This window comes from Prinia subflava, chromosome 15 (assembly GCF_021018805.1).
Source record: "Prinia subflava isolate CZ2003 ecotype Zambia chromosome 15, Cam_Psub_1.2, whole genome shotgun sequence".
In the NCBI taxonomy this organism is placed as follows: domain Eukaryota; kingdom Metazoa; phylum Chordata; class Aves; order Passeriformes; family Cisticolidae; genus Prinia; species Prinia subflava.
Window position 1 is genome coordinate 13,282,455 of NC_086261.1, and position 27,010 is coordinate 13,309,464.

General features: G+C 40.1%; 1 protein-coding gene across 11 annotated transcripts in view; it reads left to right on the plus strand.

Moving 5' to 3' along the window:
- Positions 1–27,010, plus strand: part of TCF12 (transcription factor 12) — a 159,646-nt gene that overhangs the window by 94,488 nt on the left and 38,148 nt on the right. For 8 of the 11 annotated variants that reach the window (XM_063412899.1, XM_063412898.1, XM_063412901.1 and 5 more), the window contains exons 8-9: positions 10,968–11,103; positions 14,339–14,391. In XM_063412899.1, the coding sequence (XP_063268969.1) occupies positions 10,968–11,103; positions 14,339–14,391 (189 nt within the window). Of the gene's footprint in view, positions 1–10,967; positions 11,104–14,338; positions 14,392–26,404; positions 26,654–27,010 lie in introns of those variants that run through there. The other 3 variants (XM_063412905.1, XM_063412903.1, XM_063412904.1) reach the window with 3 other exon arrangements.

Genomic DNA, 27,010 nt, shown 5'->3' on the forward strand with positions numbered 1-27,010 from the left:
TGACTATCCCCTTAACGTTCTATTTTCACTCTAAACAATCGTGCATGAAAAATAGACGTGATGGATTTTTTGACATGTGGAGATAACACATTTATCCTCCCTTCATAATAATTTGAAGTCTGCACAGTATCCTGTGTGGGAAAGGAGACAGAATCCAGTGCTGAATGTAATGGATGCCAGGCAGGAACTCAAGAGGCATTCACCACCTGTGGTTCAAAGTGTAGCCTTTTATAAAGAATTGTATCTTAATTTACTCCATTTTTGTTACTCGTTAATCTCTCTGGGCTACATGATGATGGGACACTTCAGAAATTATAAAACCCATGTAGAAAAAAATGCTGCTGATAAAACTAGAATATATGAGTGCTGGAAGCAGCTATGGATGGATTTACTAAATAATTTCTTAGACTATATGCAATAATATTAAAAAATTACTTAGACTATATACAATAATATATAATAATTTATAAAATATACACTATAGTACATGATGTGTATCCGTACTGCTTGAAATATATAGCACTACACAGAGAACATATGGATAATCTATATGATACTGCATACACTACATATATTTTATTTAGTGGCAGATGGATTTTTAACTCATTTTTGCTGCTATTATTATAAAAATTTTGTGTATGCTGGCAACACACAATAAACAAGGCAGCTTTTTTTTGGATAAAAAAATCCAGTGGAAAGCTGGCCCATCAATATTTGCAGTAGCATTGCTGCCCCATTTTCCCTGCAATAGCCATCAACTCTGCTGTTGCCATGAAGCTAATGCGGGGTGACTCATTTAGCAGCATATTATTGCATCATTGCAACATGATGTAAGGCACATCAGGCTTTATTAAATTAGCCTGAATTTTGCAGGATGACAGTAACATTTTATGCACATTAGCACCACACTTAGTGCTCCTTATGGGGATATACGTCATATAAACATATTAAGACATGATTTCAGACAACTTTTCAGAATTTACCAATTTCTTTTTTCTTCACAATTTAACGTGGAAGTTTAAAGGTTTGCATCTTGTTGCCTGCAAATGTAGCTATTTATTAAAGAATAAAATGGCAGCATGTTAGACTGTATTTGTTAGCGGTTACATCCTTAATGGATTAAAAGGTTTATTTTATTTTTGTACAAAAAATTTGTTTCTTAGCAAACACTATAAGAACTTCTGAAATAAACCAAAAAATGCCTTTAGCACCAATTTCTTGGGCAATTTAACAGATGATCACTTCAGCAAAAGAAATGACTGCAAGTGTATGTTACTTTGTCTTTGCATAGTCAGTAATTTGCCTCTTTAAAATTTAAAGAGACTTTAAAGCAGCTTGAGCAAAACCTAAAGAACAATCCTGCAATGTTGGGGCAAGTAGCATCTCAGAGCTCACTCTCTAATAGCTGAGGAAGTGTAATAAGGGTACAACTCCAGAAATTTGAGCTATCTAGGGAGAACATAATAGCTCATTTGTATTGTGCATAAGCAAAAATGGCAACGTTTTTGTATTACTGGCTGAGTGATGAGGATTAAGCAAGCAAAAGTTAAAACAAGAATATAGACAGCAGAAAATAGCACCAGCTACAAAGGATTTTTAATATGAACCTAAACTATATAATTGTAAGATGTGTACTTAGTGTAATGGAGAAGATTGACTTTATTGTTTTTAATAAAGCATCAGGTAACATTAAACAGCTGTAAGATTAAGTATACAGTCAAAAATGTGAATGTTAGGAGATAAGAATGTGCCAAATGTATGTGGGAAGCAGAAATGAGATTTACTGACAAAAATGGAAAATACAATTGGAAATACAAGTTTTGTGAGAACAGAATCTCAGAAGTGACAACAGTGAAAGAAATGAGTGATTGTGAATAGTGGGGTAGAGCAGGATTTTAGTGGCATTTGACAGCTGAGATGTTACTTACAGTGTAAGAGTTAGACTAGAAAAAGGTATTTGTAGCACATTGTATTTTCCAAGGTGTCTGTTGCTCACATGGGTGTGAGGGCACACAGATAAATCCTGGCCCTGCAGTTGCTCCTGGGTGCCCTGCCAGGCTTTCTGCTGACCAGGGTCTATTAAACGAGCAGAGAGCTCTCCCTCCTCACTGCTGCTGGATGTCTGAGGACACTTTAGATGGATCTTTCCAATGAGGCAGGAAATGACATCAGTTTCTGGACCTTTCTGATGAGTGGGGCCTGAGAAGGGCTACAAGCAGAGGCACCAGTTGCCTTTCTTCCTTCCTCACATAGTTTTAGAAGCAGTATAGAGAACATGATGTCTCCTTAAATCCAAGTAATACTGAGTTATGGAAGTATAAAAAAATTTAAGCCTTGTACATGTGTGGGGTTTTTAATACCAGTATAACTTTAAAGCTGGAAAACTGATTTTATTTTGTAAATTTTCTCTTTTTTAATCTCCCTTTCTCTGACACTTTTGATATCAGGTGTCTCCCTGAAGCAGAATTTTACAGCTGAGCTATCAATCTCTAAGAAATGCAGCTGCTGAAGGAAAGGCTGACACGATGTTAACTGAAGCAGTGACTCTGGATTCTGCCAGCTGATACCATCCTAAAAGATTGGGATGGGGAGAGGGATATATAGTTTAAGGGCAGATGGAATGCCTGAACTTTAGTTTATTTTGCTTCATTTTACTTCTCAAGTAGAATCAAGCAATATTAACTTTCTTTTCATCATGATTTATTAGAAGTGAATTACTTATTGTGCTAGTGGGAAAATATCTCCTGTCACTCAGCAGATAAGGAGTCTGCAGAACCTTTTTCGAAAGTAAAAATGTATGGGGCACAGGCTGGATTTCTTTTTCCAGCGCTGGAGGTGACCACCTGAAGTTAATCAGGGAAGACATTCCCCCTGGAATGAAGTGGGTAGCAGGTGTTAGGAATTCGTTAGAGTTGGAGGAGAGATGCTATTTATAAAGGGGGAGCAGTTCTGTAAGGAATCATTTTCAATGCCTTTACCAGGCAAACAGTTTCTTGTCTTTGCCCTTCTCTTTCTCACACTATTTAGGGTTGGCAAATTTTCTTGCCACCTTTATTTTTTTGTTTATTTCTGATTGTATTTAAGGTTATGAATATTCTGTAAACTAATATACATATTATCTTGCATATTGTTACATAAGGAAGTAAAAATAATGCTACAGCACGAAATGTAGATAAAACCTCTTTGGTGAATTACTATTTGTGTCCAGCTATTCTGACTGCCTTGGAGCTGGGTGCTTCTCAGTTACAAATTTATGGTATTAGTGGAGGATGGGGGAAATATTAGCTCAGCTCTGTGTTCCCAGCCATGCCCGTTTGTCTGATTGAGCTGGATTGCCCTTCGGATTCTCCTGAAGTGTGCATTCCTTTTGTCTGTAATTCCTCTAGTATGTTAACCCCCATTTACCTTCCTTTTAAAATTAATAGGTAGAGAAAGTCCCTTCCCAAACTTCACACATGCATAAATAACTGGTGTCCAGAAGAGCAGAGGCCCTGAGTAGGACTGGGGCAGGGGAGCTGAGGGTGCAGGCAGCCTGAGCACTGCTCCCTGGGGTGCTGGGACAGCAGAGCTGGGGCTCTCCGTCACTGATGGAAAGAAGGAAAAGGTTTGTCATTTACATTCCTTTTTCATGGAACTAAACCATCCAACTTGTATTGGTTTCAGCTGTGTTCTGGAGGGCTTTTCGAAACGCTGGTGCTCCTGCTGGCACAGGTTTCTGAAGATCAGAGAGAGAGAAGGATGACATTTATTCAGAAGAGGGGATTGTAGCCTAAGATATTTCCTGGCACCCTAGCATTGCACTGAGCTCTCCCTTGATCATATGTGAATATGTGGTTTCTCCATGTTAAGTCCTAACAATTAACTGGTTGCTTTATTAACGTACCCTCATCATGTTAATAATTTTCTGACTTGATGCTTAGAGCGAGAGGGATTTTTAGTGTGGAAGAGGAGATGTACAGCTTCCATACTATATACATGCAGTGATCTACTAATGGTCTGAAATATTTTTAAATCATTTTGCTGAAGATGCAGAGGGAGGAACAGATGTGAAGATAGTTTGAGCTTTATGGTATCCTTTATAGTCTGACTTCTGTAAGTAAGACTCAGCATAAAATCTTTTAGTATAATATTGACTCCTCATGCTGGTGTCTTGTAATCATAAAGGAAAGCAAGGAGGGTGGTACCATAAAAATTAAAAAATAGATGAATAACCACTCAGCAATGTCTCTTGTCAAATTTTGGATTTTTCCAGAAGGTTGCTTTTGTATAATCACAGTAGAGATGCTGTTCAAATTACTGTTTTCATAATGTAGCAAAAAGATTCAAAGGCAAAGGGAGGAGTGCCTGACCTGTAATCACAATGCTTAGTAATGCCTTCCTAGAATTCAGTCAGCAAGGCAGAAATACCTTGCCCGGGGGGATGAAGGAAGACAAGCTGAGCCAGCATAACCTCCGGGATTGGACAGCAACATCAGCAGGGTGCTGCTTTAGAAGCGTAAAACTGAATTTGTAGTCTTGCCAATATGCAGCATCAGTGCAGGGAAGACAATATTGCAAAAGAAAAGGAAGAGACTCTTCAAAATATTTGTATTAATCAGGATCTTTAAAGACATTTAGATGCAAAATAATACAAAATTATTCCTTCCCTTTGTATTTAATCTTTGCTATTCTCACTGCTAAAAAAAACCCATATATGTAATTCTGAATAAACTCCTTTCTTCTCTCTCCTCTGTCCCTGTGCTCAGTCCCAGTACATTTACACATGAACAGTCTGCCACAGGAGCAGCCTCTGCTTAGGTACACACATGAATAAGCAGCTCACGGTGATCTGGAAAAGCTTTGGTGTAAAAAGAGAATGTATTGATAACCTGCTCTTCATCGGTGTTAACATTAATTGGAAAGGCAGTAAAGCTAAACGTAATTTTGTTTATGATGTTGCATCACTTCAGTATTTAGTACCCTAGGTAGCTGGTTTTTAATCCAGTGAGCTAGATTAGCCTGATTACATTGGCAGGATGCAGTTGATGGATGACTGTCATTATCTTCTCAAACCTGCATGATACTTTAGGTATAGGAGATGATAATTAAATTTTCAAGAGACTACACTGAGATTATAAGACCTAAGTATTTTTTAAAAATGAGGAATATGTTTGCAATTATCAACGTGTTGTTAGAGGATCCTCTCCTGAGATGTTTTATTAGCAACTCCTGATTTCCTTTAAATTGATCAAGGAAAAAAAAGCTCAAGTTATCATATAACACTTTGGAGGATGTTTTGGTTTTCTAATTCTGATATTTTCCTCCTCCTGAAACAGACCAAAAATTGTATCTGATCAAATCTATTGGTAATGGCTTGAAGATGTACAGGTTAGCACAATATATTTAATGAAACGTTGTTTGAGACAAAACACTAGAGAGGATCATAATTAATGCCTCATTTTCTGCCAGTTGCTATTGATTACTCATTCAGAGTCCCTTTGTTCTCAAAATGGTAACACTGTATTTCACATTACTATTTGATGATATTCTCAGGATGAGATTCTTTAACAACATGCTGATAATTGCAAACATATCTCTAAAATTTAAATTTAAAATGAATTTACATCATATGTCAGTGTTTTTTCCGAATTCAGCTCCTATTTTGGAGTGCATATTCATTACAGTTTCCAAAGACTGGAGACTTGAGTAAAGTGAAATTCAACACTTTATATCTTAGTTATATTTTTGGCTTAAACTGCGTGACGTGGAACTCGAGGGAATGGTCTTTTTGCAGCCCTAACCTCTCAACTGGACTAGGATTTCAGAGCAATTATTAGTTAATATTTTAGGATTGTACTGCGTTTTCCTTTGGAAACACCATAACAAAATACACAACTTTGCTGGGGAATTTTGCAAGTTTACCAGAGTTAGACTTCTCTGGTTTGTTGTGTTCTTTTAAGCCAGCTTATGCAAATTGTCAGGTTTATCTGTAAGGCAAGACATGCAATACTGAGACACATTATATCCATGCTCTAAGTCATCCAAATAGCTCACTGAGTAAAAAGGACATGCACATGAAACTTGTGCTCTACCCAGGGCAACATTTCAAGTTTACAGTAAGGCAAGGAATGCACTTGCCATCTGCTCTGTGTAATTCTGAGAAATACAGAGATGCCAAGTGAGTTTGTCAGCGACTGTGGTGGGATAATGGAGGGATTTGACTGAGATGAATGGTGTTGCATTACATTATTTTGTAAAATTAAAGTATCCAAGCTCCCAATTTTTAACTAAACAATCAAGAATCAAGTGCCTTTTTTTTTTAACTTCTAGAGATTTTTTTTGCTTTAAATAAGTACAGCCTGACAACTAGGACTGAAAGCATAAGCTTTATGGAAAGAAAGCTAATGCAAAAAAAGGGGAAAAACAAAATCTAGTTGACTGTTGGGGAGCTTTTCAAGATGGAAGTTTGCAGTTGGTGAGTTGCAGCTCTCATTTCACTGCCAAAGCAGACTGCCTTATTATGCCAGCATAATAGGCCTGTCATAATCAGTTGCATATAATGGGCTAATGCTTTTATTCTCAACCATATTATTCTTTTGATAGAAAATAATGAATAATGTAAAGGCACACAGTTGTATTTGGACGAAACTCTCACATAGTTTGGCTATAGCTACGCTGGAAAAATTTGAATTCTTAAGAGTGTTTGCCAATGTTAGCATTTAAGAAAAAAATGTGAACAAGATTTAGATCAAGAAGCACGAGGCTATCTGCCTATGGTAAATACATTTTTGAACAGGTAAAACTTTATATAGGTAGTGTATGGAGTGTGTTTGTTAAAACTGTGAGCTTTTCTGGACAGCTTGGCTTTCCTGTTTGCATAGAGCCCAAGTATTAGAGAGCTGCAAGGAATATTATGTAAGGACATCCATAGGCCTTTACTTGTCCACTTTTTTTTCTTTTTCTTTTTTTTTAATTAATATATATCAAAGTAAAATCAAAGAAATGTTAACCAAGATATTAGAATTCTTCTGGCTGGTGTCCTAAAAGTTCATTGAAGGCAGAGCAGTGTTTTGGCATCAAATTCTATCTAAAGAGTCATGGAGTTGGGCTGCAGAGAAGAAAACTTAGGAATTAGTCAAACTCTTTTTTTACTTTCATGCTTAAATTCTTGAAAAGAATCAATTTTAAAACCATTTTAAAATAAGTTGACTAAGAAGCTTGTTCTTATCTCAGGCATATCATTTTGATATAAGCATACAATTGATTGGCATTGTTAGTTAGAATGGAGGCGAACTTTGCCTGCACCATGAAAAGTGCAGCTGCAATGCAAAGTTGTTTCCTGTGACAAAGGTGCATAATCCACATGTAGATGGGGTTCTTTTTCCCCCACCTCATCCTTGCAATGCTTGAATAGATGACTCCCTTGCATTTTATTTTTATGAGAATACTCTAGAAAAGTGACCCCTTTAAAGGATTTTTGGAGATAGTAGCCCTTGTGAAAGTCTTTCCTATTTGGGTCAGGCCATGCCATTTCCCCTGAGGCTGTCACAACTGTTTCTTGGTTTCTCTGAAAGGGACAAATCTCAGAAATAAAGCAGTTGTGTTTGCATCTTTTTATCTTTTCCATTATAAAGTCCAAGGAGGCAAATTTTTAGGGGTGATGCCTGCTTCTTTAGAATGTTAATACAGCCAAGGCCTTGCACGAGCACTCAGGAGAAGCAGCAGTCATTGATTATCCTTTGGTAATTGGAGGCGTGCTTGGCAGATGAGGTTCAGAGTGAGGGTGCAGGTTCTCTGTGCCCCTCACTGTGTGGGAGTGATCTGCCTCTGCGCAGGACCTCGGGCACCTCGGCACGAGAAGCTTGATGCTGGTAACACAAAGCTTTTTTGCTATCCTCAGTGGTATTTCTGTATTCCTTTCTTTATCAGATGCCCTTAGGAAAGGATCAGTCCTAATCAATATTTTTTCTCAATTGGTTCAAACAGGCAGAAAAATCAATGGGCTGAACTAATGACATCTATTTTTATTTTCTTTTGGAAGACTGAGGAACAATTATAAAATTCTAAACAGATGTTTCATTTGATTGGGCCAATGTTAGAAGAGGGTTGTGGTGTTGTGTTGTTTTGGCTTTCTAATCCTTTTTTATAAATAAAATATTCTTACCCAAACAAAGTATAGATCAGAAAACTTCTTCAGTGTGTTGCACAGCTTGAGATTTACTGTGTATCTACTCTAGTGCTTACACTCTATATTATTGTACAGGCCAGGGTGCTTTGAAATTCGGGGTCTGGTGAAAATGTCAAATACTGGAATACTTAGGACAAGAGCAAGAGTGGCAAATGTCATAAAGTAAAGGTTGGAGGTTAAGCCTGGAAAAGATACAGACTCATACCTTTAGGAATGACACTGTAGAAATGAATTTGAGAGTTTTTTACTGGTTGGTTTTATTTTTTCCTTTTTTTCCAGCCTCATCTCTTAATAAGTAGTGGAACCAGGAACCCTCCCACCCTTTTTTTTTTTCTTTGAAGCATCCTCTGGATCCCGTTGCATTTCCCGATCCCTGCAGTGGTGGGGGGATGCTGGGGTAGGGTTGTCGCTAACGTGATCGGGCTGTGGTTCCTGGCTGTGCTCTGAGCGAGCAGGGCTGCGCTCGCTGACCTCCAGGGCTCCTGCCAGCCTCTGCCTCCCTGGGAGGGGACCCCGCTCTGCTGCTTGAAATGACAACAGCACAGTGCTTCCTCCTTCCCCACAGGCTACCTAGAATTTCCTTCAGTCCTGGGTATTCCTGGTCAAGAAGGTCAAGTGTTGGCCTAAGTGGGAACTGGTTTCATTTCTACTTCTGGCCAGTGTTGGTTTGGAGGAGCTGCTTTTCAATGCTTCAAAATTTTCCTGAGGTTTCCTGCACAGTGTTCACCTCTAAAATTGTAATAAATGTTTAGAATAGAATTTTTGCTAAATTCAGATTTATACTGAGTAAGCCAGATATTCTGATGTTCATGTTGTCTGCAAAACAATAAAATCTTAGCTATTTCACCAAGTAAAAATTAGAAGACCTTTGAACAGCCCACCAGCAGATTTCCCCCTGCATGTATTTGCTATATACTTTTGTCAGATACCCTGTCAGAGTATCTCATTTTAAAATGAGTTTCATGTTCAGAATTCTGTTTCAAAGACTACTGTAAGAATAACAATGAAGAAGTTAAGAGAGGAAGCTATTTCTATGCAGTAATATTTTTAAGAAATTTTGATCTTCACACTTTTGTATAAAATATTTCACACTTTTGGGCCTTCCTTTGGTTTTTGATGGGGAGATTCTTTCACATCCCACTCTATTCAATTAAAATATAAGATTTTCATGCTCAAATTAGTCATCAAACAAGAAAAGAGAGAAATTTCAGTGGCGATACAATGCAAAAAAAGAGCTTATTTTATATATATGCTCTGTAACTCTGTCTGAAGTCTTAATTTTCTGCTAACCCCAGTGCACTGCAAGGTAGAAGGCATTTAGTGCCTTACTGTGAGCTGTGTGAGTGAACCTCACCTTTCACAACTCCTCACACCAGACCAGTCAGTTTTGATGATCTAGTATAATCCAAATATCCATTTCTTTATTATTGAGGTATCTGGGGCTCAGAAGGGGAGGTGAGGAGAGGCAGGAGCCGTGGGTGGCCTCTGGGCTGATGTGTCCCGAGCAGGCAGCACCACTGGAGCAGCTCCTGCCTGATCCAGCCACCAGCGGGTTTGGAGAAAGCTCCGGAACCTGCGGGGGCACCGGGGCCCCTCCTGGAGAGCAGCTGGAGGGGACCAGGAGTGCTGGCTTGGGAGCAGCAAGGCTGAAGGAGAAATCAGGCAGAGTTTTGATATAAAAGGCCCTCCAGTTAGCAGTTTCTGTCCTAGCATCACCTGACCAGGAAATGTCAGTGCAGAGGAGTCTGAGCAAAACATCGCTGTTGTCCTGCCAGCTGTGCTTTACCCCCTTGTACTGGCAAGGCTGCACCACGTACTGGCCACACTGAAGAAGTAAAATCCTTCTGAGACTGCTGCTTCCACATGACCTTAAACACTGGCAGACATTAAAAGCAGTGTCTTTAGCTGTGTGCATGTAGAGTGGATGCTGCTCCATGAGGAAAGCTGCATGCACCAGCCAGGAGAGAGAAACACAGGGAGTTTTTACCACCCGGTACAAGCACATTTCCTGTACAGACAGTGCTGTGGGTTTCACTCCAAGTCAGGATTTTCAGACTAAAATAAAGCTAAATATAGCATCACCCGTGGAAAAGCGATGTTGTTCTAAATCACCAGCATTCATTTCAGTTTTACAGAGGAAATCCAGATAATGTGGGGTCAAACAATATACAATGCACTTGTTAGGTGTTTTGAATGTTTCTGTTTTTACTGTGTGAAAAGGGAACCAAAAGGGTAGAGTTCAACTACCTTGTTAGTTTGAAGTTTTTAAAATGTCAATTTTTCATGTTCTGTTCATTAATCTACTCTGTTATCTCTTGTCTGCCTTTGATTTTTTTGGACCATTTTATTCCATGTTTTTATGAATGTAATCTAAGTCTTGATTTCTAAGTATGTGATAAAACTTAATGTCACACTATAAACTCTTAGCAGTTTTTATCAATTATGTTTATATTGTGTAATAGAAGAGGTGTTATATTGCAAACTAAACAAAAGATTACGATTTTTCTTTAAAATTTAAATATGAATTGATTCTTTCAGATGTTTTCAGCTGAAATGGTTATGGCTATCTGGAAGCTCACAGGCAAACTTGCTCTGCCTGTCTGAGTTATGCTATAGTACATATTCTGAACACTGATTTTAAAAAGTCTACATTTTTTGAACTCTAGAACCTTTACTAAATCCCAGTAAATTCCTATAAATGCCAACAGCAGTAAGCATGGTTAATAATTTGTCAGCCTGGCATATGAACAGCTGCATTGTTATAGAGCTTAATTTGACTTTTCTCTGTGTACCTTTGCAGTCTAGTCTGCTTCGGTCTGATATGGGCCTTGGAAGTCCAGGTCAGCTGTCATCCTCTGGAAAGCCTGGAACTCCCTACTACCCATTTTCTGGCACAAACCAGCGCCGACGGCCACTTCATGACTCACCAGCTCTTGGTAAGTAATGCAGACACTTTTCAACTTTCGTTCATGATGCTTCTCTGCAGACTTTTCTTTTTTTTACAGTTAATTTAATATATGGGAGATTGCTCTGTGCTGAGCAGTTGAAATTACACCAAACTGCTGTATAAGAGAAAAGCTGGAATTATTAGCATTTTCTCTGAGGTGCCAGCTTGGATTCAACACTGGTCAGTCTGGCTTACAAAACAAACAAGAAACTCTAATAAAACCCTTAATTGCAAAAGCAATAATGACAGATGGATAGGAGCTGATGACCAGCTGAGTGCCCTTAACCCGTGCCATCATTAACTCCTGGAAATGCCTGACCTCGAGGTCATTACCATTATTTAGTAGGGGAAGGACACAAAGGGGAAACAATTATCCTTTTATATGCTAAAAGTAACTTTATTCAGGGCAATATATAGTTCATTGTAATTGGTTCAACATGCCTTTAAAGATCTCAGCAACTGGAGGCTAATAGTTTATCCTAAAATCAAACTACCTTGCAAAATACACAGGCAGGAACTTGCTTAAAAATTGTTATAATTCTGTGACAGCATTAGTATTTTAATCTGGGGATAGTTGGAGGTGAATGGAATTTTTATACCTGGTCATAGACAGTGGTAATATTTATAGCTCTCTAATTCTGTTGAACCAGAGAATCAAGAATGAGCCAGCTGTTCTATAATATCTGCTATAAGGCTTGTGAATAATTGGGTGTGCAAATGAAAAAAACCCCACTTTTTGGTATAAAAAGAGAGACTGTACCCTTATATTCTAGTTATATAACCTTATATTCTAGTTACCATATATTTCAGTATTAGTATGATGGGTCATTAGACTTTCTCTAATTATATGCTTGAGTTTTTAATGCCCCTCATTCTGTGTAGCACCTCTATTCCATAGTAAAAATCTTGTTTGTTGGAACAGTGTAACTCTAACCATACTTTACCCCCCCAAAAAATTTTCAAGTGCCAATTGCTTTGTGAAGTAGCTTTAATATTAACTATAACTGCAAACTTCTTGGGCACTGAAATAGTCTTGAACATGCTTGAAAGTATTTTCAAAATCTTTTTTTATAAAAAATATTTCTTTGGAATTTAATCTTATATATCATGGAATCGTTTAATTTGAAGAAGCCCTCTAAGACCATTGAGTCCAACCTTTACTCCAGTACTGCCCAGTCCACCACCAACCCATGTCCCCAGGTGCCACATCCACACTTCTCTTCAGTCCCTTCAGGGATGGTGTTCAGCACTTCCTGGGCAGTTTGTTCCAATGCCTGACAGCCTTTTCAGTGAAGAAATTTTTCCTGACATCGAACCAAAATCTCCCTTGGTGCATCTTAAGGACATTTTCTCTTCTCCTAATGTATGTGTGTCTATATGTGTTTTAAAATAACATCTTTGTATAACCTTTTTACCTTCTTGTAGAGCCAACTGCCACTTAACTTGGGGTTGGCTGTCTTTATAAAGATTGTTCTAAGTATTCCTGTTGCTCAGAATATCAGAACAAACGCCTGTTCCTCACACCTGTTTCAGAAAAGGAACTCTCTTACAAAAGTTCAGTGAAATTCTTTACAGCTTGGAAGGGTGGTTGAACTTCAGTGGAAAAGAATTGTGTTTTAAGATGACGATGATGGTGTTTTAGCCCACACTGAATGGGTTTTAGTGAGAGGCTGCTTCCAGTAGTAACCTGCTCTGGGTTTGAGTAGCAGGGGGTTGGAGCTGGGCACAGGGTGCAGGAAGGTCACTGTGTGCAGCAGTCATTGAGATTCTTGTTTCCTGTGCAAACTATGGAGAGTTTGGGCGGTTCCTGATATTATTAAATTAAACAAATGGAAGTGAAGTGTGGAATTTTCAGAGTATATTTTGCTTTTTCTTTGAAAGAGAAATTCAGGGGGTATAAACGTGTTCAAACTGGTGATATTCCTCTTTCTGTCATGGTTGAATCCAGGGCTTGTAACCTGGGATGTGGCAGGTGGTGGTTACAAATTTATGGAAATGTTTTTCCAGGAATGTCAGAGGAGGAAGTACACCTTTATCTCAAGTCTTTTCCAATGGCTTGAGAAAGTATGTCTGAGTTTTTTGGTGGTTTTTTTTTGGTTTTTTTTTTTTTTTTTTTTTTCGAATGGACTTGTTAAGTACTACAAATCTGCTGCCTGAGAATTTCTAACAGAGTCAAATTATACCCATTTTATCCCTGAGAAGGAGTTGTCTGACCAGGATTATAACAAGCTCTTGTTAAATTCCATATTAAATTACATTGAAACCAACCAGTGGTCTCTTCCAGGTGACACTCTGAATCCAATGTAAATATCTCTTCTAAAAGTCCTTTTCTTTTCTTTTCTTTGTGAGTGTGCCCTATGGGAAATGATGAGATTAAAGATATCCAGCAGATATTTCACCTTATCTCACCTTTCTCTTGTCATATCATCATAAATGTTCTCAATGAAAACAAAAAAATAGGAATTTTGTGGTTTAATTAAAGACTTCATTGGTTAACTGTAGAACAGGTAACCTCACCAGATAGTCATCTTCAAAACATCTGTTAATTTGGAATTTGCATGCAGAGTTTTCAGATTTAGGTAGTGAAATTGCTGGGTACTTTTGTTATAATAGAATACCTATTAGAGAAAAAAAGCAGGCATCATACCTCCAACTTTACTATTACATTCAAATTTGAGATGTATTGACTTTATTACTCAAGGAAAGTAATTAGGTCATTAAATTTGCTGTTTATTTACAACCTTGGTAGAGTCTAAAAACTACAAAATTTACATTGTGTTAGTATTCTTAGGGTATAAATTTTACCTTAATATGTCAAATTCCTTTTGGAGAGTTCTGTCTTTGATGTGCAGAAAAGAAAGCATTTCTCTTGCTAGTAAGTCCCATCTTCCTCCTCATATGTCTCAAAACCTTACTTTGTTTCTTGCAAGTGTATCAGGTCATCAGTATACCCTTCAGAGTAACTGTTCCTAGGAATAACTGTTTTCCTTAGGAAAAAAATTGAAAGTAACTATTTAGCAAAGCTTTATTTTAGAGGAGAACATCAGTATTCTACATTTTTCTGTTGATGTGAAAGACAAATCCCTTTGCTAGGGAATAAAAAATGGATGAAATTGGAAAATAAGAAATTCATCATGGAAGGAAAAAAAATGAGCAGTGTAGCTGTTTATTCTTTTTCACCTATAATGTAGATATTTGATTAAATGCTGTTTTTCTGTGTACAGATCCTCTACAGACAAAGAAAGTAAGAAAGGTGCCCCCTGGTTTGCCTTCTTCTGTAAGTACTACATTTTTTACTTGTATTGATAAAAATTTGGTTCAAATTGCATTCTCTTTACCCGCCACACATACAAATTACTTAACTTCAGCACTAGAAGGGCTGTGTGCTGGACATGAACAGCTAGGCTAGGTAATTGGGAGTGGTTCTGCAGGACTAAATACACATTTGATGTGGAATTTTTAGATTTCATAGCAGTGATTTGTAGCTCGCTCATATGCTCCTACCCACTTGTCCCTGTCATTTGAATTCCTCTCTTGGGAAGAGAGCTGGGCCAGGAGCTGTCAAAGAAGATCTCCTGTACAGGTCTTTTGATGTTTAATTAGTCATTATGTTGCTGAACAGGAGGACAGACAGAGATTAATAGCTGAGAATCTTAGAAATTTACATTTGTAATAATCCCAGTGGAGCTGAAGACATTAAGATTCGGAGGACATGTACAGCTCAGCTTGCCTCAGTAGGACTGAGGTTATTAATATGCATAAATCACCGAGTCAGATGTTCATTGTGAAGCCCTGGTGGATTTTAAAGCCTTCATTAAGCCTTTCCTAACTTCAGCCTAGCATCAGGAAAGCTTTCAAGCAACTAGTTTGTTGATCCCTCTTTGCTTGAAAATTTATCCTTCGAGAATAAAGGGCTTTGATAAAAAAGGTTGGAAGGGTTTTGGTGGAAAAATCATTAATGGCTGTGATAATCTAATGCTATAGGGGTGTTTTGTGGTATTAAATATGCTTTATTCTTAAAAGGAAGAAAATTGTTTATAAATGAATCTGCATTTAAAAATCCACGTGAAGTGAAAAATCCCCAGTGAAGTGAAGGACGGAATTATTTTTTCCCCTGCTCGGAACAAACAGGAGGGGAGGGGGAAGCTCCGCTGCCTTGCGGGATACATCTCTTTGTTGTGTAAATGGATGTTGGGCTTTTATTTGGCAGTACTTAACACATGGTCGCAGGTGCACTTGGATGAGTCATAACTCAAAGCCGGATAGGCTGAATAGAACACACTGCACAGGCAACAGTAATACAGAGCAAAATGGGGCTGAGCTTTTCATTCTGTACCGAGCCTCAACTACGGATGGTGTCTTCCAGTCCCCGCAGCTCCCCTGTTCTCTCCTCCCTCTCTTTCCCTTCTTGCTCGCCCTGCTCGCGATGATGCAGACAGAAGCCGGGATCTGAAATCCTATTTTAACAGTACTTCCAGATGGAGCTGAGATAGTGTGGGTAGCCTGGGGCAGCTGTGCTCTGAACCTGCAGCCTACCTGGAAGCCAGGATTGCAGCTGCAGGCACTCTTAAAGGCTTTTGCTTGCATAAGCACTTGGGCCCCACTAGAGGCTGAATAGCTGCTTGATAAACAAAATGAACACAATGCCTCAAATCATTATTCCCGAGGCCAGGAATATTCTTCTTTCCCCCCCTCCCTCTTTTTTTTTTTTTTTTTTTTTTTTTTTTCCCCTTCAGCAGCAGCTAAAAATAGTTTGGCAATTTACATTTTAACAGTTGCGTGTTATGTAGGGTGGCTTTACAGTCTAGCAGATGATTTCTGCTAGTTTAACAAAAATATATTTTAAATGTCAGAGAAGCTAAAACACATAGCAGTGCAATTTTCACGAAATTTATTACAGTAATTTTAGGCAGTAATAGAGCTTACGCTACATGTTTAATATTTAGTAGCATCAGCCAGGTAAAGAGATCATTTTGGAGAATGAAAGATTTCTCTCATTTCTCTTACCAGGGTTTAATTTTAACAAGCAGTATTTTTCAAATGGTTTTCATTTAATTCTTCTTCTGTAAGAGTGGAGACAATAAAATGCTGATAGATTTTATTTGTATTAACATTGTACCAATCTGTGCAATTAAGTGCAGTTACTGTGAATAATCAATGATTGTGATGCTGCAGTTTTAAGCACTATTTCTCTGTGTTTCAATGCTTTCACTGCTGAATAGAGCCCTGAAGTAAAATGACACGTTACAAAAAAATCCAAAAAATTATATGAGATACTGCCTGCGTATGTGGAAGATGACACAAAACTAAATTTCACTTAGCATCATGAGAAATTTAAATTGAGTAGGTCATTATGTAAGTGTAGTCTTTATTTGAAATATACCTTAGTAAGAAGTCAGAATGTATTGTGGGAAAAAGTTGCTTTAGTGCAGAGAAGTTTAATTATAGCATGAAAAGTCAGAGGAAAGATGATACTTAATTTTATTATACAAATCTGTATTTTTTAATTTTTCAGTTTCTAAAATACTGGTTTCTGCAATGTTTGTGTTAGTATAAGGCTGCCATGTCAACGGATACTCAGCAGTAATTTAATTTCCTAGATAACTGTAATTTAATAACAGCCTTTTAAGTAATAATGATTCAAAACCCCCAAACAACCCTTCCTCTAGTTTGTTTCTTTTTTCTTTGGTTTTGTATGGTACTTTCTGAAATTATTTGTTTTGAGCATTATCTTTTTTAATGTGTTCTTATCAGGACCCAAAGTAAAAACAGTTACAGAGAAAAGTGCTGGTGAATTGTTCGGCTTTTTTCTGGAATGCAACTCAATATGATTTTGTCCTCTTACTGTAAAAATTAAATGTTCCAGGCAAATGCATTTTTAAGTTTTTGTGTTGTAATTTGTTAAGTGATGACTCACTGCCCAAAACATTTTGAATGTTGAAATGCAAGCATTTACTTTAAACTACAATTTCTAAATTTAAAGCATTCCGAGGAGGATAGAAATTAAAAACCATAATTTTTTTCCAAGCCAGGTTAGTGACCAGCAAGATTGCTGTTCTGTTTATATTGTAGGAGGGGAAATACTGTTCAGTGAGTTACATTATCTTCAGAGATTGACAACAGTTGTATTTCTGAGAATTTTTGTGATTGTAGGAGTTTAAGCCAGACACTAATAACACCATGTGACTCGAAACCAGTGTAGCTGCTGGGCCAGGAGGAGCAGAGTGCCAGGGCTTCTGGAGAGCTGCTCAGGCTGCAGCAGGGGACAGAAATGCCCAGGGAGATCACCCAAAAACAGGCAGACTGTGAGCAGAAACCTCCTAGTTACACGTGCAGTCAGAACAATTCCAAACCAACATTTATTACCAGTACCGTAATCAGCGGCTCTCATGAGGTCATAATTCTAAGAAAAATAGTGTGAATATCTATCATCATTCTTTTGCTATTTAATTAGTGTCATATCAGAGAAATAACTGGAATACATTGTATCTGTTGATTTTTGTTACAGAAAATGAGCTGTGACATACAGACATAAATGTCTGCTTGTTTTCTGTGTAGTTTCTAATAAGTATTTTGAGTATTTTAGGCTTTCCATTGTACATGAGATGATGAGTTAATATTAAAGTTTGGACTGCACTTATTTAATAAGAGATTGTCAAATTAGTATTTTCTGATACCAGGGATTTCTTTCTAAACTCAAACTCATATCTTTCAGTACATGGAAGGCAATTTATCATTTTATTATAGGGGTTCCTCATACATCACCCTCTATAATATGTGTATAGTCCATGGGTGCTAATTTCTTACAGGAATAATTTATGGTGCAAAGACACAACAAACTTGGTTTGCATGCATAGAACTACCTCCCATTCAAGGCACTTTTCTTTCTGCTTTCCTGCCAGTCTTTTAAGACTGAGCTTCTAGAGATGTTTCAAAACATGTCTCATAAAGAGACTAATGGTACAAGAAGAAAAATAATAGATATTACTCCCTTCTGTGTTCTTTTTTTCCTCCACCCTTCCTAAAGGATAAAAGAAGATTATTTGAAATGGTGGGACTGGAAGTATCTTCTGAATGATTATCTGAAACCCAGTTTTTGAGAGATTAAAGTTTAGACTGTATTAGAAATAATATAATGTTCACCACACAGAGTGGACTCTCAGTATTAGCAATTCCCGTGTGTATTGAGGTAGCCTGGTGTGAAGCAACTCCAGTGGAACAGTTTATGAAGTGTGTGGCTCTGAATCAAAACCTTGGAGCATCCTGGGTAGATGCTGTGCGTCATGTTGAACTGTGATGTTGTGTTAACCTGACTTTCTAGGGAGACAAGATTTTTTTCCCACTGTCCACAAATGGTGCCCCAGATGTGAGAAGCAGGATTTAGTTTGTTCAGATCTGTTCTCAATCGCCTTGCATGATACATTCACCTGCCACCTGTCTTTAACAGCCAGAGCTCTCAGAGACAGCAGAACTCTCCTGACCCCTCTCCTCTGCTGCTCTGCTGCATTTTAGAAAGCAATTCTAAATAACAAAACTGAGTAAATAAATCTTTATGGGTAATGCAAAACAGAAATTATGATTTTTTCCTCATCACAGTCTTCCATCTTCTGCTTTATGCTTGTTCTTTGTCATTTGATTTATGGGATAAAGTTTTTAGGGACTTGCTAAATACTGCTTTTTAAGCACTGTGTTCATCTATGAACCTGAACAAAATGCAAGTGTATAAAACATCCAACCCCAAAATCACGTTACCAACCAAGTAAAAATGTTTGAGATTTTATGTTTAAGAAGGAAAAGGTCTGTTTTTCTGGTTAGATTATTGTACTTTTTTTTAACATGGCCTTTATTTGAAATCTATCTGAAAACCACAGTAACCTCAGATGATAGCATCCCACCTGCTCTTTGCTACATGAGAACATTTAGCTGTCATTAAACAACCAGGCAGCCCATTGCAAAGTCCTACTGTGAGAGTTCAGCTCGAGTTCTCACTGAATTAGGCTGAAGGTACTTGAGCAAGGCTCTCTTAAAAGCTTTTTTCAAAAATTGCAATCAGATCGTTTTTCCAAACTAACTGTCCTGTCGTCTGACTGTGGGGAACTAATGTCAGGTTCCTTAACTGAGAGATCTTTGAAAATCCTGCATATACACACATCCATGATGGATATATAAAGATGTCAAATAATTCCTCTGTGTTTGGATTTACTGGAGATACTTTATTTTTGAAGTTTTCATAACGTATCAAAACAAGTGTATTAGATGCTCTTAAATTAGAGTGTAGATTTGCATAACAGAATGATAAATTTTGTGCATAATTAGAAAAAAATGTTATTAAAAATACTGAATTGCAGATCATGTTATTTAGGGAGAAGTTACATGGAATTTCTGCAACTCTGCTTTTCCTCAAAGATGAATATGTCCATTACCACAAATTGGTGTAATGTTTTATAACAATAGATAAGGATACAAGCTTTTCTGAAGACTATTTCTTACTATCTTTTGCTTGATAATACTTGTGGCTTTGGTGGGAAGATTTTCCTAATACTTGGGAAGTAGTGAGGAATGTTGTGTTGCAGGGCTGTTGAAGTGAGTGGTTTCCTTGGCTCGCCTGCTCAGCCCTGAAGTGGGGCAGGTTGCTTTGCCTGTGACCTGGCCATTTGTCAGAAATGGGCAATGCAAAAACAAAACAAATGTTTTTTGAAAAGAATGGTACTGACATTAAAGCATTGTGTAATCCTTAAGTAAAATTTCAGATGTAGATGTGTCTTCACACAATGAAGCAAAGAAATTGAATTAAATTACCTCCTCATTTAGTGCCACAATTGCTTGTGACATCAGGTTTTATAAAGCAAGCAAGTTGTTCAGTCTTGGAGACGTGGTTGTGGGATTTCATTCCATTTGCACTGACAGCTAGGATTGGTTGTGAGTTCCTCCTTTCTGTAAGGTACAGGCGGATTCCCGATTGTGGCTGGCAGAGGGATTGCCCGTGGCTTGCGGTAGCTCTCGGCTTCGTTTGCCGAGCAGTTTAGCAGAGCAGCGAGCCGGAGTACACAGGAGGGGAGGGATGCCAGGCGCTCCGTGCCGAGGCACAGTTAGCTCTCAGCATTGTGCCTCGCCATGTTCCGGAGCTCCCCTCACGTTTTCTGCTGCATCTCGGCCGTGCGAGCCGGGCCGGGCCGGGCCGGGCGCAGGTCGTGCCTCTGGAGCCCCCTGCAGGCCGCCGGCTGCGAGGGGAGCCGGGCCGGGCCGGCAGAGGGACCCCGCAGCACCGCGGCGCTCCCTCCCTGACACCGCGCAGGGCTCCCTCCCTGACACCGCGCAGGGCTCCCTCCCTGACACCGCGCAGGGCTCCCTCCCTGACACCGCGCAGGGCTCCCTCCCTGACACCGCGCAGGGCTCCACTGACACCGCGCAGGGCTCCCTTGACACCGCGCAGGGCTCCACTGACACCGCGCAGGGCTCCACTGACACCGCGCAGGGCTCCCTCCCTGACACCGCGCAGGGCTCCCTCCCTGACACCGCGCAGGGCTCCCTCCCTGACACGGCGCAGGGCTCCCTCCCTGACACCGCGCAGGGCTCCCTCCACTGACACCGCGCAGGGCTCCACTGACACCGCGCAGGGCTCCACTGACACCGCGCAGGGCTCCCTCCACTGACACCGCGCAGGGCTCCACTGACACCGCGCAGGGCTCCCTCCCTGACACCACGCAGGGCTCCACTGACACCGCGCAGGGCTCCCTCCCTGACACCGCGCAGGGCTCCCTCCCTGACACCGCGCAGGGCTCCCTCCCTGACACCGCGCAGGGCTCCCTCCCTGACACCGCGCAGGGCTCCCTCCCTGACACCGCGCAGGGCTCCCTTGACACCGCGCAGGGCTCCACTGGCACCGCGCAGGGCTCCCTCCCTGACACCCCGCAGGGCTCCCTCGACACTGCGCAGGGCTCCCTCCCTGACACCGCGCAGGGCTCCCTCCCTGACACCGCGCAGGACTCCCTTGACACCGCGCAGGGCTCCATTGACACCGCGCAGCGCTCGCTGCCACCGCCCCGGCCAGCTCCAGAGGATGTGCGGAGAGCTGGCCTTCAGGGAGCCTTCTGCCAGTTCCAGTCACAGTCTTCTCGTTTATCTATCTTAAAACTCTTTTAAGGTCTGTACAAGTTTCTAGATTGGGTAGGTTTTCTAGCTCATTTTGTGGTGATTTGCTGGCTTCTGATACGATCGTTTATTGCCTCAGGATAATAAACCCGTTTGTTTACTTCTTAATGTAGATATGGGTAGTTAAGACCTTCCTATGGAAGCTTTCAAACTGTGAGTGCTTTGTGTTTCCAGCAAAATAATAGAACTTTCTGAACTTGAGCAATATCCTATCAAAGTTACATTTGAAACAATGATTTTGAAACCATTTTTAAAACTTCCTTTAAGAATTTATTTTGTGATTGATTCTGAAGAATGGGATATACAGCACTTTTCTCCTCATTCTTCCCATTCCAAGAAAATATTTGTTTAACAACTTAGATATCTCATAAAATTGGATAAATTCAACTTGAACATTAAATAAATCCATTATTATTCAGAGAACTACTGAAACAGAAAAGTCCTAGCTGCAGTTTCCTATTTAAAAATAATCTTTTTTTTTAAACCCATATCTGCCAGAGCTAACTGGAGTTTCTTGCAGAAAAAATAAAAAGAGCCCAAATCAACAACAAAATCCCCAACAACCATCCGTCAACCTTGTAAATACAGCAAGGTAAAAGTAGTGGATAGTAATTAATATCCATTTGATTACTATTTACATTCTATTACGTACTATGTACATTTATTACTATTTATGTTCAATATCCATTCAAACTTTCTTTTTCCCTAGTTATAGTAACATGATTGTTAAATTTACAGTTAAAGACAAACCCTTTGAAAAGGAAAACCACCAAATTATTTTAGCTCTTGTGCAGATTAGTAAATTAATTTGCATAAAACATCATCCTTTGGATATTGGCAGGAGGGATTGCCTATAAAATTTAGTCTACTGGGTTATTTTAAATTGCCTTCCATACAGCTCATCTGCTCCATCTCTGCTGAGCAGCATGCTTAGTGGTTGGTTAACACAGAAGGCTATCCTTCCAGGATTTTAAAATAAATTAACATTTACTTAGCTGATGAATTACATAGAGGACAGAATAATAAGCATTGTGTTTTCCCCTGAAAACAACCAGCTTGAAATCTTGTTTATTCTGACAGTTGCATTATGCCGCATATTCAACGCATGGCACAGCAATGGTCCTAACTCTGGCATTGCTGTAGTTAATCATCATAAATGTTGGGCTTTAAAATAAGTTATATTTGGAATCCTAAGGTGTATAGATTTTTTTTTTCTGAATTTTTGCTGGACAAGCAGCTCAAAATTACTACATATATTTTAGATAGCAACAGGTTGTTGTGTATCAGTTGGAGTCTGTCTCTCCTGTTCAGGTTCCAGTTTTCTTAGAACTGATAAGAACTTTATCACTTGTGAAACTTCTGTTCCTCTGTTGAACGTGTTTGAAATTGATAAGAAGTTCCAGCCTTGGACAGTGTGGGCTGGAAAGGAGAGAGTTCTAGGGCAGTTGTCTTTGCCTTATTTCCAAAGCTAGAAGGTTAGCCTAGTCCCTAAGAAATTAATGGAAGTTGGTAAGAACACAAGATCTGGTTTCCCCATTGATAGCAGGCTTGGGCTTTCACCCGGTTACTGGTTTTTATCAACAAGACTGAAGCTAACTCTCCACAAGGAGATACTTGATGCTTGCGTTTACACATCACAGTTGCTTTTGTCAGTTGTTTTTGTCAGGAGCTTTAATTCCTGGTAGCACATAATTTAAAAAGATTTGGTGCTTTTTGTCTTAGAACAGTCGTATCTAAAATAACAAAACTGATAAAAGGCATTAACCTTTTTAAAGTGTTTTGATATTTCAGTTTTGTCTAATATGTTTGACTAGAGAATGGTTCTTCTGTTGAGATATTTACATAACTATCTTTCATATGGTATAACATTCAGTAATCTGTAGAAATTATGTTTATTTTTTATAAATTCAAGTGATGAATTACATATGCTCTATTGTGTATTTTCTTTGTGGCTATGACAAATGGAACAAAAATGTATTTCACATAAAAGTTTGTTTTCAGGGAGAACATGTGGTTCATTCACAAAATCTAGTGTTAAAATCATCTTTGAAAATATTCTCTTACAGGTAGCTTCGTTTATTTTTAGGTCAGTATTTCACTCTGCATCAGCTTTCATAATCTCTTTACATACTTTAGGAACAGGCAGTTTATTGTTTTTGACACACACTACAGGGTCATGAGTGGAAACAATTCGAGCTACAAAGTGCATGTCAGTTCAGTGCTCCTCTGCTGACGGCATGTCTGTCTGAAATCAAGTTTAAAAAATTGGCCCTGTCTCCAGCTGACTTGTTTTGTCAGGCTGAGTCATAAGATTAACCCTTGACTTGTCACCAAGGAAAAATGGAGTAAACAACTGTACCCTGTACAGTATCACTGATCCAGCTATGATTCATTTCACTGTAACATGACTCTCTTAAGAAAACAAATTTCAGAGCAGCTGTTGCTTGGCTTAAATGAGGATTAGAAAAATTGCAACCACAAAACAAAAACTTACTTTGGACTTCAGGAGCTTTTGGAATAGTTACATGGTAGCAGTTCCTGCAAATACAGAGTTATTGCTAACAACATAGCATTTTTTTCAGCAGTCTTTCAAATTCTTCCATTTTAGGTTCATATTTTATCCTGGTGAGAGTAAACTTACGTGGTTTTGATATGCTGATGGCACTATGGCCTGATCCTGTATGGTGAATCAGTGTACCAAATGTGAGAAACAATGTCTTTGTACAGTAAATGTACAGCAGATAAAGTGATGTGTTTCAAGCGTTGGGCACTCAGTGACGTAACTGAGTGTAGGACAAATAATTTCCTTTTCGGTAAAATGCAATTGTTATCCTTTTGATTTGTGGGGAAGTAAGTCAGGAGCAAATTAATTTAGTGACTCATTATGGAGGGACCAGTTTGTCTACAAACAGACGTTTGCAATGGCGTTCCTCAGTTTTATTGATCATATTGTTGCTTTTGTCTTACCCATGTGCTGGTGAACAAGGTTAATGATTTACTCCTACTGATAAATGTTAATGGTGTTAGTAAACATTACTAGTTAATATTACCTATGTATTTTTTGCTACATTGCTCTGTACAAGTATAGGGCAGCTCTACACAGAGCAGCCTCTCACCAATGCTACGCAGTCAAGTTAGGTTTTTCTGCTTGATGTTTTTAACATTTTCCCAATTGCTTGTATAGGTGGATAATGGTTATTATTTGAAGAGGGTTTGATCATGCTCTTCATTTCTTAATACAACTATTTTGAAAATTGGGCATGTGTGCATGGAGGTGCAGTAGCAATTACAGCTATGTTGGTGATAGTCTTTACTTCAAAGAACTGATTGCGGTTACCCTGGAAATACTTCTAATGTTTCAAGAGTTTGCATGCTAAAATTATATATATTTTAAAGGGTTCTCTTACTACTTCAAGTCTGTAAGCTGAAAGTGCCTTTTCCAACTTTTCTAAGTTGTACATTATTCTGAAGTACTGCTTTTAATCTAGTGCACTATAAGAAGTAGCACATGCAAACATCTGAAGATCTTTTAGCATGTCTCATCTGTAGAGTCCTGAACATTAGCGAGAAGCTTTAAGGAATGGCATTGTTAGCTGCAAATCAAAGGTTCTTACGGACTCTCTGGGGACTAAAATGGGTCTTTGTGGTCCCTAGGGAAGAAGGAAGCCGCCAGTCACTCTGCAGGCCTGGCAATTTAATAGTCTGCAGTATAGTGATGTTCTTTTTTGCAGCTGCTGCTGCTACGCCTTTTGTATTGGAGAGGAGTTTGGTTCAGATATCATTAGCTTTGCTGCATAGTTAAACAGTTCTGGATGCGTAGTTTGACTTGCAGTAAAAATGCAAGTGTTCTTCAGCAGATGGAAACTTCAGGATGTATTTGCCAACATGCTCTGAGCACGATAGTCTAATTGACTGGAAGAGTTCACTGAAACAGCATTAGAAGCTTGAGATGGGAATATTTTTTGTCAGTGTGTATGTATTCTGTATATTTATAGACACTACAGTAGTTACGTCCTGAGATAATGGACATTACGCAGAGATTTTTATCTGATTGTAGTATTCAGCTGCAGTCAGTTTATCAACATTGTGGATCTTTTTAGTTCAGAGGGTTTCCCTGACACACGAGGTGCTTGGCAGAATGAACCAGACTTCTGCAACTTGCTTTCTCTCCCTGTAAATGGCTGAATTGAACTTTACCCATTTTTTTCCTTATCCTGAAATATTTTCCTGCTTTTGTCAGGAGGAAGGCAGGGAGAATTCACAGCATTGGCAGTAGACACAACTAGAGGTGGGGAAACGTGGCTGTGTGTTAACCATTTTTTCCCTGGATTGAAGTTGGTATCTGACTTAGCAGAAGCTCATAATAGCCAGCTGTGTTCACTTGTAGAAAATAAAAAAATGTACGCCTCATTAAGAGTTAATGTTAGTTAATGCCACTGCTCGGTGAAGAAAGCAAAAAGGCCTACCAGGCATCGATAGTGTGCAAATATTGAGGGATCTCTGTGCTGGAAGTTGCAGACTGCTTGCTGTGTTGAATAATTCACGTTTTTGTGATGTGACAAAGTTGCTGAGGCCGTCTCCCCTCCTCTGCCCTGTCTTGTATGGGCACGTATGTGTGCCTTATTCATACAAAAACGTATTATACAGTATAAAGGGAACCTGGACTTGTGTTTCCAAGAGAATCCTTCCTTACAGTTTGTATACCCCATCTTTAAAGATGGATTTTGGATGATTGCACCAAGTGAAAATATTTACATGATTTTTATTATTATTATTTAAAACCCGAGCACCTTGTGCAGGTGTTGTCTGTGTCGGGGTCACTCCCTGCCCGGCAGCGCTGGGTGCTCGGGCTCTCCCCCGGGGCTCGCTCCCAGCAGCTCCCCGCGCCTTTGGGAAGCGTTTGCCAAAGTTGGAAGCAACTTTAGACAGAGCCAGATGGCCGTGTGGCTGGAGCTGCATCGAGCAGCGTCTGCACGGCCACAAGTGCTCTAATTTAATTAAAACAAAAAGCAGACGATTATCTCAGGGCTCAGGACGTGCCCATGTGCGGGTTCCCTGCGGCTCCCGGCGCGTAGGGCTGCGTGTGCCGAGCCCTCGGCGCCCGCGGGCCCGTGCGCGCCTCCTCCCGGGGCCGGGGCCGGGGCCGGGGCGCGGAGCGGGGACTGGCGCGCCCCCCGCGCCCAACCCCCGCGCCGGCCGGAGATGGTTCAGTCCTGCTTTGCATAAGCCGCCTTTGAGCGCTCCATGTGCGCGGCGGCGGGTGGATGCCGTGGGGAGCGGGAGGCGGCGCGCTGAGCCCGGCCCGCGCCAGCCGCGCCATGTACTGCGCCTACCCCGTGCCCGGCGTGGGCAGCAGCTCCCTCATGTACTACTACAACGGCAAGACGGTGAGGGGCCGCCTTTGTCCGGGGCCGCCGGGCCGGGCTCACGCAAGTTCTCCGCTCCGGGGCCCCGCCAGCCCGGCTGCGCTGGGGCAGGAGCTCCCCGGGGGTGCACGGCGGGTCGGGCTCTGAGGGGAGCGGGCTCTGAGGGGACCGCGCTGGGCCGGGGGGCTGCTTTGTGTGACGGGGGCCGGGCGGCCGCGCAAGACCCACCGAAGTTTGTGTTCCTGCGTGCCCGCGGCTTTTCCTTGGGCGTTGCAGGTTTGGCGGGGGTTGTTTCGGTTTGTTTTTAAGCAGTGCCGTCCCCGAGCGCTGCCGGGCTGCCCTGTGCAGCGCTCCGCGGCCGCGGCTCCGGCGGCCCCA